At 38.1% G+C, this 14,844-nt stretch overlaps 1 protein-coding gene across 2 annotated transcripts; it reads right to left on the bottom strand.

Moving 5' to 3' along the window:
- Nucleotides 1–1,194: 1,194 nt before the first annotated feature.
- LOC136266725 (uncharacterized) lies at nucleotides 1,195–9,370 on the bottom strand. 2 transcript variants are annotated; one of them, XM_066061757.1, is made up of 7 exons: nucleotides 8,982–9,370; nucleotides 4,156–4,225; nucleotides 3,780–4,076; nucleotides 3,369–3,650; nucleotides 2,639–2,715; nucleotides 2,021–2,258; nucleotides 1,195–1,522 (listed from the first exon to the last, which is right to left on the bottom strand). In XM_066061757.1, exons 2-7 carry the CDS (start codon nucleotides 4,220–4,222, stop codon nucleotides 1,512–1,514), a joined length of 972 nt encoding a protein of 323 aa, XP_065917829.1. In that variant the 5' UTR covers nucleotides 4,223–4,225; nucleotides 8,982–9,370; the 3' UTR covers nucleotides 1,195–1,511. The 2 variants fall into 2 exon arrangements, with proteins under 2 accessions (XP_065917829.1, XP_065917822.1); XM_066061750.1 differs by lacking the exon at nucleotides 1,195–1,522 and having other exon boundaries at nucleotides 1,539–2,258.
- Between the last annotated feature and the right edge of the window lie 5,474 nt (nucleotides 9,371–14,844).

The following is a 14,844-nucleotide window of genomic DNA, read 5'->3' on the forward strand; positions in this document are numbered from 1 at the left end:
TTTTTTGGGACAAAAAACGTACCTCTTTACCCTATTTATATAGCTGTACATCTAAAAAGTTTCACACTAACACACAGAACTCACACGCTGTGAAGCAAATGGAATAGGGCTGCTTCTTCTTCGTCACACGAAATAAAAGTTGTCCCACCATTTTGTTGCTAAGTGTGATGATATCATACTATATACCAATCGAATCGCCATCACGCGAGGAATCAATTAATCTATATTAGAATAGTGTACCACCACCGAGATGGAAGTTATGGCCTTTTTTTCATAGGTATGTAAACATTATGTGTTATATACTTCTTGTGTTTATTCTAAATGATGTTCGTTCCCTGGATGGTTTTCTTGGCTACACATGATACACAATTCAAAATGCCCCCCCCCCCCCCTCCTGAATAAAATGACAATGGAATCAGCCCTGTAATCCCTGGACCGAAGGCACTACGAATGGATTTCAATAGACATGCGTCCATGGTAACAAAGGGTTAAGCATAGTGCCACTGTATCTAATTTACCATCACTACATGAATTCAATAAAGAATTGCACAACACATCCCACCTGTAAATTTAAGACCATGATGTAGACCCCACAATTACTATTAAAAATTACAGCAGTATGTAAATATGGTAAGTTTATAAGCAAAACCATTCAGTTAGCTACATACAGTACAGTGTAACTGTGTAGCTTCTAACCAGTTCAAGCTAGTTAAAAACTTACAGGATGTTCCAGGTTCTGGCTGTTCTGTTGGTTCCAACTGTTGCGTCAAGCTTGGCTGTTGTATTGAGCTTGGCTGTTGTGTTGAGCTTGGCTGTTGTGTTGAGCTTGGCTGTTGTGTTGAGCTTGGCTGTTGTGTTGAGCTTGGCTGTTGTGTTGAGCTTGGCTGTTGTGTTGAGCTTGGCTGTTGTGTTGAGCTTGGCTGTTGTGTTGAGCTTGGCTGTTGTGTTGAGCTTGGCTGTTGTGTTGAGCTTGGCTGTTGTGTTGAGCTTGGCTGTTGTGCTGAGCTTGGCTGTTGTGTTGAGTTTGGCTGTTGTGTTGAGCTTGGCTGTTGTGTTGAGCTTGGCTGTTGTGTTGAGCTTGGCTGTTGTGTTGAGCTTGGCTGTTGTGTTGAGCTTGGCTGTTGTGTTGAGCTTGGCTGTTGTGTTGAGCTTGGCTGTTGTGTTGAGCTTGGCTGTTGTGTTGAGCTTGGCTGTTGTGTTGAACTCGGCTGTGGTACATGTGTGGGATTCGGCTCTGGTGTAAGTTTTGGTACCGAGATGGTTTCTACTATACTGTAATTCTCCAGTGGCATACTGTTTTGTGATTCAACAACCAGCACAGAAATGTGATAGTCAGTATCAGCCATGACTGATATTTCGGTATGTCTGGTGAACATTTCAGAAGTGACCTCATCACATGTCGAACAATTCAGTCTTGCTAAACATTTAACTCTAGGAGTTGACTCAGCCACATCACACGATACATAGATGGACTGGTCATCTGGATGTCACTGGACTATTGCTGACTGGAGCTATTGTACAGCTACAATTTATAAAACATAACAGTGAATGAAATGCTATGCAATGTTGGAACTTTAGCTGTCCAGGGGACCACCTGATTATAAAAAGCTGGTACCTCTGAAAGTGTGCAATTACTGTAAAATGGTTTTTTGTACAAGGGCCTGAAACAGGGACACCTTGACAACCAGGACATTAGTCCTAAGGGTGTAGGTTTCAGTCGTATTAGAGTAAACAGACCCCTTATATCTGGACACCTCATAAAGAGACTTTGACACATGTTCATGCATTGATGTACACATTTACACCTCCTGACACAAGGACACCATCTTAAGGTGTCTGGAATATAGCAGTGGAACCTGTTGAAGCTGCAGGCCAATTTTTTATGGCCTAAGGTACGGTAGCGTTAGACAGTATAAACTTCTCACTTGGGGAATTTAAATGAACCATTTTAGATGTACAAGTGGCCACTAAGACAGGTTCCACTGTAATTCACCAGTCAACCCCCCTGTACAGTACATACCTAATGAAGTACTAACTGTCTCACTACATCCCACACTGTTCACACTACAAACAGAAATGATGTAATCTGTTCCAACATCAAGATGTCTGGAAACATTATCATCTGATGTCATATTATGTGACATTTGGAAGGTAGTTGTATTAGGTGATACTTCAAAGGTTGTTGTTATATCATCTTCACCAGTCAAAGAGACATTTAAGGCCTCCACCTCAGTCATGTTATGTGACAATGATGATACCTATAGACACATAAGATTCAGTAATGTATACACATTGTATTCAGTGTACAAAATGTACAACAAGAAAAAGGTTAAGGATAAAACACTATCGACTCTATCCTCACTATGCTATCCCAGCTCGAAATATTGCACATCTCCTAAACATGCATGCACACCAAAAACATGGACAGCTGACAGCTACAGTTAACAGGTGTTTATTAGTACAGTTGGATAAACTGTTTCTAATAATATAACAGGTTGGCTTGGTCCACATGTAAACAATTTGAGTAAAGTTTCATGCTCAGCAACTTCACTTAGCAGAGTGGCCTTGTTACCAGACCAGTGATCTATAACTACACACACATGTACACACAGACACACGCACGCACGCACACACTCACATTCCAAGATATGGTAACAATAGGCCTGTAATCAACAAACTTCAAGCTTACTGCCAAATCACTCGGAGGAGAAGGTACTAAAGATTAACAAACACATAACACACAACAATACCATACATTATATGTAAAGTTAAGTGAAAAATGAAGTCTACACATAAATGATACATACAGAGGACTGATAGCCAGCCAAACAATTATTGTGGCTAGCAAAAACATCCTGTATGTATCTGTTGGTGATATGACAGTTACAACATGTAGCCTCCTTCTAATCTTTGTTTGTGGAGGCTTCAATACTGTATTTCATATCATTGACACATCACAGTCAACAGAGGATTATGAAGATCATTTCAATGTAAAATTCCCCAAATATGTAATCCTGTTACAAAATGCAACAAATTTTCAAAGTGTTTCTTGTTTCAAAGATTACGCAATAGTCTACATAAGCATAGCAAACCTTCCAGCAGCTGTGCGAAGCACTGCTACTGCTACCTAACACTGGGGTACCTGTACACAACTCAGATACTAGAGCCAACTAATGCAAGCAAGTCATCCCCTCCTGATGGACTACAGCGTAGTAACCTCCACGAGGACTGCACTATGTCTTATGGAGAAAGGATATTAAATGAGAAGTTTCAGAAGTCCACAACAATCCCAACACCGATAAATGAGCCACTCAGTTGTGCTTTCATTTCCCAACAAACACCAGTACATATACAAACACTCCACTAACCTGAAGGAGTTAAGGTGGTTACATTAGTAGTAACAACAGTTGCTGGTCCAGCATTGTTAATAGCCAACACTGTCACTTCATATTGAGTATCATTATCAAGATCAGTGAAACTGATAGTATTACTAGTAGTGGTTCTCTCCTCCACCAGTTCTGCTGTCCCATCAGATAAGGTCACATTGTATGTCACATCACCACATGAGGTATGGCTGAGTGTGTCCCATGATATTACCAGTGAGGTCAGTCTCCTTTCTAATACCTTGATAACTGGTAGGGTTGGGGGACCTGTGAGGAGTGAAGCAGTTAAAGTGTATAAACAAAATGTTCAGAGAGACTTTAAACCAGGCATGTGAACAACAACATAATAAAATGAGAAATCATTGCTTGTTGAATTGTATTCAGTTACTAACTTACCCATGACTGTTAGAATGCCAACTGAACTCTGTACAGGAGGTAGGAATGTAAATTCACACTGAAATTTAGTTTGATTCAATATTTCATTTGCAGAATACACTGTCAATACTGTATCAATATTATCAGCTACCACTGGCATCTCAAATGTGTTGTTAGTCCCAATTTTACTACCAGAAATTGCTTGTCCATTTATTCTCCACAGAGGAGTCAACGATGCAGTATAGTTATGTCCACAAGTGATATTAACATCATCTCTAGCACATATTGTAACATCTTGAGGTGGGTGGATAATAAGACCTGTAATACATGTATTGGAGTACAGTGAATGAATTAGAGTGAAACCCTCTAATAACAAAATACAATGTGTATTATTCACCTTGTTGTTCAGAGTTGTGTAGTGTGATCAACAATAACAACAAAACAAGTAGATAATGTGTCTCCATTTTCTGAAAATGATAAAACACACAATAAGACACTTTAGGAGTATTAGGCCTTTTACTAGAGGTCTTCCTCTTTGAGACTGCTCAAAATGTGAATATACTACAAGTACAAGCTATCAACGTCAACATGCATGTGTACAGCAGGTCCAATTATTATTATTATTTTTGCGAATCAAAGTTTTAACTTACAAAAATTTCTGCTAGCAAACTGAATTTCTAAAAAAAAATAATGAGCAGAACCATCTATACATTCTTAAGTTTTCATAACTTTACCATGTTATAGTGTCCAAGAGATCTGTAGTTACAGAGAAATTGTTCATGTCTCATAGATTTCATAATTACAGAAATTTATGCTGGAGGCTATTTTAAAAAAATTGGACCTCACAACAATAATCTGCTATACTGATGTTTGCAGTCCAACATGCACAACATGCACAAACACACATGTAACTGACATGTTATAATAAACATGTATAGGGAAGATAACATGTAAAAACGTTTCAAGCAGGAGGCCCTGTTGAGACAAGTTATTTTAATGAGATTGTCTAAGAGTTTCAGAGAAAAACCACATTAATAATTAGCACACATAATTATTAAAATTCATAGATGATATATTTTTTTGTTCAATATTATTAACAATACACTAAGCTGTTATTTATACCAGACTATATCATTGTCTGGTAGAGAAATGACAGTGGAGCCATGATGCAAACATGCTGGAAACTCTTGTTTACTAATGTGAGGTGGTTAACAATGAGTCAGACAGTCTATGAAACTTCTGCATATAACATGGTGAAAATATTTCCAGCTGAAAATATTTTCATGGAATTAGCCACAAAACACATTTTTTATAGGATTGACCTACAATAATAGCACTGTAATAAGGCTGAATAAAGCACATATGTATGGGTGGATGAGTTAGAGAGCTTAAAGACAGCATGTGATGAAGCATTGTGGTAGTGTAACACTGCTGTATTGGTATGAGATAACTTTTGTACAATTGAGTCAACAGTGTCTAGTGTTGCAAGGTAGTGTCATGCAGTCAATTTGTTCATCTCTACAAATCAAACCTCTTTATCTTCAGCCATCTCTAGTAAAGTGTGTAGACAGTCTATGTTAAGTTGCAGAACAAACAGCTAGGATTGCTTAGGCTAGAATATCTTTCAATTCTTTTGTGAGATGTAAAAGGTCACACACATACTTAAGCAACAAACATGCTTTGATCTCTCAACACAAAGAGTAATAATTTGAAAGTGCAATTAGCTCTAGGTGTAACCATCAACAACAGAAACAAACACATTTCAGTACAAACATGTGAGACCAACACAGAAACAACTGCTCTCTGAGACCCCACCAGACACATGTTACTCCAAACATCATCTATCTCACAACATGTTTACAGATGGTATGCAGGATTGATGTCATACCAAAATTGAGAATTCAGACATGGCAATGGAACTGGACTAATATTAAAGGAACTATTGTGAAACAAGTACACCTTGATAATTAGGATACTAGTCCATGGTCTCATTTGTATTAGCTACTAGAATAAACACATTCAGATCCCTGAAATCAGAACACCTCAATCAGGACACTTTGTCCTAGTCCCATGGTGGAAGGGTGCCACATTCGTCACTGCTAACAACAACAGTTCCCTTTTGTTCGGAAAGCAAGTGAAACACACCCTTTATCACCTACACATGTTACTTAGTTACCAAAAAGTCTCCATAACAACTGTATGTAATCTTTCTGTAAACTTCAGACAAAGCAACACATTATGATAAAAGCAGTGTTAATCATTGTAACAGATCACTGTCTTGAGTGCATTCAATTGCTGTACAAACCAGTATTAACAGTACAGGTGAAATAAGCTTCAAAATGGAAACACTGTCAACTTACAGGTACAATTAAACCAGGTGTTCTAATCATTATTCATTACCCTTGAAGGATTTAGATATACTGACCTGGACACACAACTTGTAACAGAAACAGGTAGAAGCCAGTAGAAGGATCACACAATTTCACCACAAGGCAAAGATTACCGCCAATTTCTAGTGATATGAAACAGTATACTCTTTGTACAGTACATGGTTAAATGGCTCAGTAAACATAAACAAGCTCCCAGTAATTGTGAAAGAATATTAATGGAATGTCACGTTCTTTAAATAGGCCCTGCCTTCAGGATACATAAATTTGACAATGGAATCTACATAAAACGGATGCCTCAGAACCAACAAAAAGTGTCCTGATTATTATGAAGATGCCCACATCATACTGTTTACTTTGGGACCATAATAATGCCAGTATGTCCATTATATAGGTGACCTCACTGTCCACACTAACAGGTGCCACTTATATAAACTCTAAGGACAAATTTATATACAAACATAATGTTAGAGCATACACTACAGTATTTAGTTACCACTTCAAAGCATATATGGTTTCTTAAATCAGTCAATTTGCATACAATTATTGACCACAGTTTGTACAACACAACTACCCACTATCAATTTATTTTAGGTGTTACTTTTTGGCACCATATTACAAATACGTAATCACCTCAGACCACATAACATTTAAAAGAACAATGGAGGTATTATTTGAGTGGGAAGGTTATACAACGGAACTCAAAAATGGATGTTCTAAATCACAGCCAACTTCATATTAAGGCACATTTGTGTTATACAGTGGGCGTCTATCCATGGTCCCATGTACACACGTTTAAATTGGGTCACTTTACTAATAAGGAAACAGTGAAATAATCAGGTCAATTGATCACAGTCCTGTGAGTAAACAAGTTGATGTAAAGCTACTTCTAAAAACCAGGGGCCTATGCAGTTAATACTATCTCATTCTAACCAAATAGGCCATTAATCAACCATGTATATAATTCCAGTTTATATTCATGCTATTGTTATTATTAATTCAGCTAGACAATTAGATTTGTAAATACTGTAATTTAGCATATTTCATGAATTATTTTGTAATTCGGTACTTACGTTGCTATGCACTGCTAAGGAAGCATAACTATAACAAACCACTTTAAGCAGCAAATTATGCACAGAAGTATCTTCTCAACTGTTTTATAGTGCGTCAATCGTGCTTTCTCATGCAAATTGTTTAGACAAGGCCTTGAGGCTGCCCTTCATTTTCGTTCAAGAATAGAGTATATGTATATGAAGAGTCGCCATACCCATTTTTCAGACTGCTGAGAAAAAACCACCTCAGCACAAAGTTTACCTGTGCGGAAGTTTAATACAGACTTCATTTTGCTTTTACTTCTTACGTGCAAGCTGCTTTTACCATTTAGCTAATGATTTTGCTCACGTGGGTGCGTACAGACAAACATAAGTAGATAGATAGATAGGTAGGTACACACACTAAAACAAAAGCAAACCTCCGGCAGCCATGCGAAACATAGCTATTGCCGCCCAGTGAACCCAGTGAACCAGCACTGGGATGCTTGTGCACCACTCAGGCACTTGAGCCTTGTGCAGGCAAATCCTCCTGGGGCAAGGCTAGTAACCTGCAGGAGGACTGTCCAGGTCTCATGAGAGGTCGCGGAATCTAAAGTTCCACAACGACCCCAACACCACTAAGCGAGACAAGGCATTTGCTTCCCCAGTTTACACCAGGTACCCATTGATGTTAACAGCTGGGTGGGCTGCTTCCCCAGTTGACACCAGGCCACCAGGTCCCCATTTAAGCAGCTGGGTAGACTGGAAGGTACACACACACACACAACACACACTTTTCTGAAAACAACTTCAGGAAACCAGATGCATTTGGACCTCATAAATCAAGATGTGTCTCTATTACAGACATGGTGCCAAGGTGTGCGAAATACATGGTTCCACTGCAGATGTGGTTGTCCAGAAAAGCACAAAACTTACTAAAACATTTTGGACTTTTAAATTCACACCACAGTAAGTTGAGCATGTTACGGAACAAGACCACCATAAATATGTTGCAGCAGGTGTCATCTTAGCTTAGCTACAGCTAGTTACATGTGGGTGGGAGGCACCTATTAGTGAAAGACAAAACATATTCTAACAATAGGCTGTCCTGTGCTATAAAGTTTATAAATAAAAGCCAAGAAAAGAACCCTCAAAGGCAACACATGCTTACACATGGTTAAACAAACTACTTGCTGTACAAAGATAGCCAATCTTTCTCATAAATGAAGCAGTGGTGAGGAAAATTATGTGGTCAGAGATCAGAAACAATCACGCAAGCACAAACCGTAGCAATCACTTCTAGACAAGACCACCAAATTGCTATTGTAGTGGCCACTTTCAGCGTAGTCCCAAATGCATTTCTGTTCTTATACAAGTCTTGCACAGCCAGAACATCGTAGGGAAAAGGGGCAAGGTGAATGCAGTGCAGTATTGATCGATGAGAATCACACACGTGGCTTCCAAACCTACTGTGAAGCCATCGTGTGCAGTTCTCGCCGTTCGTGAGCCTTTATCAGCCGCGAAGTAAGATTCCCAAAATCTGGGGGTAATTGCCACAACAAAACTGCTATACTGCATTTCACCAGACCCTTTTTGTTTCCGACCCAATAGCAAAAGAAGAAAAAGCGGTCTGGCTGCGTGAGACAATAGCCCATCTATACGATACGATGTAACGTATCGCTTTGCCTTCAAGACAAATGCGGTAGTCACAACGCTTCAAAAGGGCATGAGCTAGTAAATATTAAAATGATGTCCTATTAATCTACCAATTTGTACGACAACTAAACCTTTTAAAACTAGCGTACCTCTGGTTTCTTTCAAGGCTGAACCTCCTTCACCGCTTTTGTAGTTTCTAGCTCTACCGGAAGACTGCACTACTCTTCTTCTCGGCAAATTGCGCTTGTGTTACGCGGGAACTATTAAATCAGTAGGTGTGGTGGTGGTGGTGATCATGGTTTTTGTTTGCGCTAGAAAATCCCCGCCAGGCTGATTTGCACATGTCAGCACCACGTGTCCAGCACAGACGTAATCTCCGCTCACGTGGGATAAACTACAATCATTTAGTACGGTACACATCATACTGCTGCTTTGTTACTCTGCCATACTAGTGTTTGACCCTCTACCGCCGTCCGAGCCGCCGTCTACGATCCTTCAAAAGTTCAGATCCTTTACCAACTTTCCCAGTGGCGCTTCTCAAATTAGAAATTAAGTTTATAAACGCCATGAGTGCTTATAATATATTATTAAATCAGAAAGCTCTACGGAGAACCATGGGGATGTATATTATCCTACGGAGAGGACCGATTCATTGAAATTCAACCGTAACTAGAAGTCAAAGAGACACTTAGACTACTCATCAAGGCAAGTCTCTAAGCGCCTGCGCGTATTATATATATTCTATGTTAGATTTGATTGTTTGATACTGGGCAGGCAGCACTGCTGATGTTGCCCAAGGGACTAGGTTTGTCCCAAAAAATCTCTCCTGCATCTGGTTACTGTCAGCTCTAAATATTCCATATTCTTTCATTATTTTCCAGTTATTTTTGCATACTTACTGACAGGCTTATTAGTAAAAGCCATCTTGTAACAGTGTTAGCTCATGTGTCAGTAGTGCTATCAATGCAAGTCGGCACAAACTTCACGTTTGTGTTACTATTTTTGCAACCGACTTGAAAAGGAAGGAACATGCTTTTGTGCAGCTTTTTATAGCTGTGCCAAGCTTGAAAAGCTGCCAATCTCATAATGGAAATGGACCACCCACCCGCATGCAAATATGCCTGAGGTCAGGATAGGAAGCAGGAAATTTAGTTGGAGTGGCCTTACTCATGTTTGATCATAATAAAGGCCATAACAAATTAATCTTAATGTGGCAGGCCAGTGTTTTGGCCAACCCATGATGTAATATCAGTACTACTAGCAGTAATTGTGAAATGGAGCACTATCTCACTTACAAGAAGTGCTTTACCTGTAAAATATTCTAATAAAGCAGCCACATAAGTCAAATAATTAGCTACATATTTTGATTTATTTTTCAATCTACCAGTAGAGGGAAAACAATCCATGAAACATATGATCAAATTGGTATGGCCTGATTATTCAAAACTATCACTTGAGCTGTCATGACTATCATTTGAGCTTTAATTTCATGTGACACCATAAGTGAAATTCTCGAAATACAATGTGCAAACGTAATTGGTACAGGCCCCTGCGAGCAAGAGGAACATTCAAATTTAATAGACACCTATTTGAATAAATTTTATTCTACAACATGTGGGGGGGGGGGATTCTCTGATGGTCCACGGAAGAAAACTGCATGTTCATATGGGCATCTGTTCAGTTTATTGGTGGTGAATCCTCATTGAATACTTGTAAAATAGTTTGGAAGTTTTTGAGAAATTTCAAACCTGTAAGATTGTTAATAGATTTGTATATAAAGGAATGGCACATCCTTTCATATTAAAACTAATGTCAAATTTTTTGGATTCTGTTTTAGGCATTGCCCGCATTTGGTGAAAATTACACTACCTTGTAAACAAGCCGCCATAACTTCCACATACTTTAGTATACAGAAACACAGTTTAGTTTATCAGATTCTTTGATGTCAGGTGAATCCTGTGGTGTATTAGATTTTGTTCTGAGACAAGTGGAAATGGCAAAAAGAGCCTTGTTCTGGTAAATTACGCATCATCAGGTGGGTAAGTAAATGCTGGGAAAACAAGGTTTTTTGGCGTACTTCTCTATATGATCTCATCCGGGTCAGACCCAGATATTCAGTGAAGTGGATAAGACCCACCTGACCCAGACAAAATGTGACCCAAATTACCCGGATAATCCGGATAACCCGGCCCACTTACAACGCTGGTTTGTACTTTGTGTTTTCTGTATATTGTATAGAGGGAAACTTTGGCGATTTGCTACAAATTCACCAACATTTAACCTGTCAAGTACTTGTAGCACCTCAGATTAGCATCTTTATAGCTAAACACTGAGGTTGAATTTGCCAAAGTTTATTTCACCAAATGCAAATTAATTTAGCTTGCTACTGGCCAAAGTTTATCCCCACCAAGGTTTCCCCTTATATGGTATAGTGCAAAAAGCATGTATTTTGTATTGGACAAGGGAATCACAAGGAATGGCAAGGTTTTTTGAATCAGCTTGTTTGACCAACCTGAGGTTGTGGAAGAAACAAAAAGCAGATATTACATCATTTTAATGATTAGAATTAAGGGTAAAACTATGTATTGAGTGAAAAAAATTAGACCATCGATAATGGCTGCATTTGACGAAATGTATAGAATAGTTTTGATATGTTATGACTCTATTCCAAGGTAGGCCATACAACAAGGATGATATGATATAGTTGTAATTGTAACCATTAACCAATGTAGAGGCTGGATCTTATAAAAATTGATTATTGTTATTATGGATCTCATGTAGAACTTGCATGTTGGTCAAGCTAGATTTATGATTTGGTTGCAAAGAGCAATTAAGTTTGATGAAATATTATTAATACAATTTAGCTATAGCTAGCTACGTACGGTGAGTACCTGTGTTGGTAGGGCACTGGAACTGATTGGTTGGACCTGTGCCCTACCAGTACCCACCTTAGCTACACCACTACATGGAGTATATAGGTGCAATTTCTGCAGCACATACAGTGTTTAAATACTATTGATGGAATTTCATCTGATTTGTTAGTATCTAGCAGTCACTGTGGTTGCACAAGACTGAGTATGAGTAGTCCAAATATGGTTAGCTACTTTTCTCATCTATATCATGTAATAGACACCTTTCATATTAACACATGTATAGTAACCTTGTCCCCACCAACCTGAATTTTGTAGGTGTGAATCAGTTGCTCTTCCCAGTTATGATATACTCAGATACACTAGGTGGTATACATGCTCATGGTATGCCTCATGTGTATAATGTAGATTACGTGTACTTATTTCTACAGGTGAAATGACTGGGATTTGTTTATATGGTCATGGAAAATTATAAAATTATCAGTGAGAAGTTTGATGAACTGACCCATGCATGACACTATCCAGTGCTTTGGATGCTGAGCACCTTTAATTCAACAATGTCATAATCTGTGTATGCTGACTATCCTTTTGAACCTTGGAGAGGTTACTTCTGATATTCACACCTATATACAAACAATACAAAACTCAGATACACATTTCCCCAATAATATGTAAACAAGGGGGTTCACCACAATGATCTTCAAAACAACCCTGCTGAGTGGCTTTCCAAGGTGTGTAATGATGTGGCAACACAAATTTGCAGGAATATGGAGACCACATTATTAGGTAGGTAGAATAAGCTTTTTACTCCCTCCTCCCCATTCTTTACGTGAGGACATTAGTTGTCTACACATGTGTCTCACCAAGGTTCCACTGTGAGCTGAATCCTGGTAGAATTACACAATCAACTCATTTGTACTACATGACCCTCCGAAAACATTTTAAAATCTTTTTATTCAAGTGTTTGACACAATATTTATGACCAATCAAAATTACACCTAAGGGCAAAGCCATAAAGTGCACCAAATTACACATGTATACTCTCAATTGACACCTTTATACTGTCACCATTAATCATCCATCACTTGTACATTTCTAAAACTGCTCAGTATTGATTAATGAGTGGTTTTTATAAGTTTCGCTCTACCGGAATTGCAACTTACAAAAAGCAAGTGAGCATGTCCAACATACATCACTTAATGGATGGTTCAGGTATATGTATTAAGTTATGGTATCTGAAGTTCATGGAATTGGGTGTGTGAAAGATCTCCTTTTTGCTAATCCAGTTATGTGACCATAATTTGGTAGACATTAGAGGTGTTTGCAATTCCATGTGCAAAGTTAAACACTACTTCTTTATGTACATTCTGTTATATTTCACTAACAGAAACACGACCAGGGCAACTATGTGGAGTTGGAAGGTTTTGATGACAAGACACTTACAGTCATGTCAGTACCAGTACCAGAAGTGACTTATTCACATGTGAAGGTTGATTTGAGGTAAGTACAGTAGTACAGTGTATACTGTAGACTTCAAGTGGGAAAATGAGTGGCCATTTTTTAACTTTGGCAAGTTTCAGTAAATTTGTTTGTATGCCGGCCTAGCTACGTAAATAAATTATTCAGTTTTGTGTGGTCTACAGATTAAATGGTCACAGCTGTATGATTATAACAATTAAGAGAAGATAAAACTTTGTTGATGGCTTATTTCTTTGAGTAAGTTTGGCATGCAGCCGGGCTTAGTAGGAAATTCCACTGTCCCATTTTGAGGAGTGACCATGAAGCTACTAATGCAAGACAAATTATGTTTTTGTCACTGAATACACAAACAACAACAAGACACATAGTGGAGTGGACTAAAGCTGGCACACCACATCAGTGTTTTTAGTAGGAAAAACACTGTATGGATGTTTGTTTACATATTTAAATGGTTTACAATATAAACAAGAAAACTACTCCACTTGCTTAGCTATTGCATTGATGTTATGTTGCATTAGAGTAATTTTAAACAACTGTTTAATGTGTTATTATTTTTGTTGCACCTATCCTTGTCTTGTTGTAGCATTAAAATGATGGTGTGCTCTAATTGGATGATTAGATCAGTCACTGAACTGTGTCATTATTAAGATGTGGCAATGTATGGAAAGTTCAATTTCCTTGGGACTGATAATAGATGGAGTACGTCACCAGTCCACATCTACAAGACTACCCACAAGATGATGGTGGTGTTATGATCCTGTAACTAATAAACTGTTCAGTTTGTTAACCCAGCCAATATTAGTAATGCATACACATGCCACTAGGTGATGAGTGTGGGCTGGGAGTATTTTGATTTCTATGATACAAGTATACAACTAAAATTATAGTCAGTGTTTGTGGCAGTTCAACAATATATTGTGTAGTTATCTAAAAAAGGCCATGGTCAGTGTAGACAAACTTGTGGTCACATGTCAACAGGAAGTGTATTTAATGGACTATACTTTGGGAAAGATTGTAATAACAAGTTAGTGTGACTTGACTCTTGGTCCCCATTAGTTCATGGTAGGGTAAACTGTTACAAATCATTTTTGTCTGTGTGACATTAATAATGGCAATGATTGTGTAGCCACCATGTATATTAACAAGTATAATAATGACTAAGTAAATATTGTACATAATTATACAACACTTGAAAGAAGGTTTCCACTAGTACTGCAGCTAAGTGACTGTTCTATTAGAGTAGTTGATATTTACCAGACTGCTTAGAGTATGATTTTCATTCAGAATAGTATCAAGAGTTAATAATATTATGTGACCAAATCTGTAAGAACCCCACATGTTAGTGGATTTACAAATTACATTTTTCTTTACCTAAAGGAATGGTCAACTGAAATTTCAGCTTTGGAAGCCAAGAAATTTTAAAGTTAACAGCGCTACAAAGTGGTAACGACAGAAAAATCTATTTTTGTATAGTAAACCTCATTACTACCATATATGGTACAAAATTTTGGTAGGAGACTTAGATAATTTTTTTGTTGTGTCATATGCAGCATCAGTAATGTACTATCCCTCAGTTAACTAGTTTATAGACTACTCATAAGTCACAAATCCCATAAAGGCTGTTTCCGTATAGTAATTATGTACATGAAAGAAAATGATTCAT

This window comes from Dysidea avara, chromosome 1 (assembly GCF_963678975.1).
Source record: "Dysidea avara chromosome 1, odDysAvar1.4, whole genome shotgun sequence".
NCBI classification, from domain to species: domain Eukaryota; kingdom Metazoa; phylum Porifera; class Demospongiae; order Dictyoceratida; family Dysideidae; genus Dysidea; species Dysidea avara.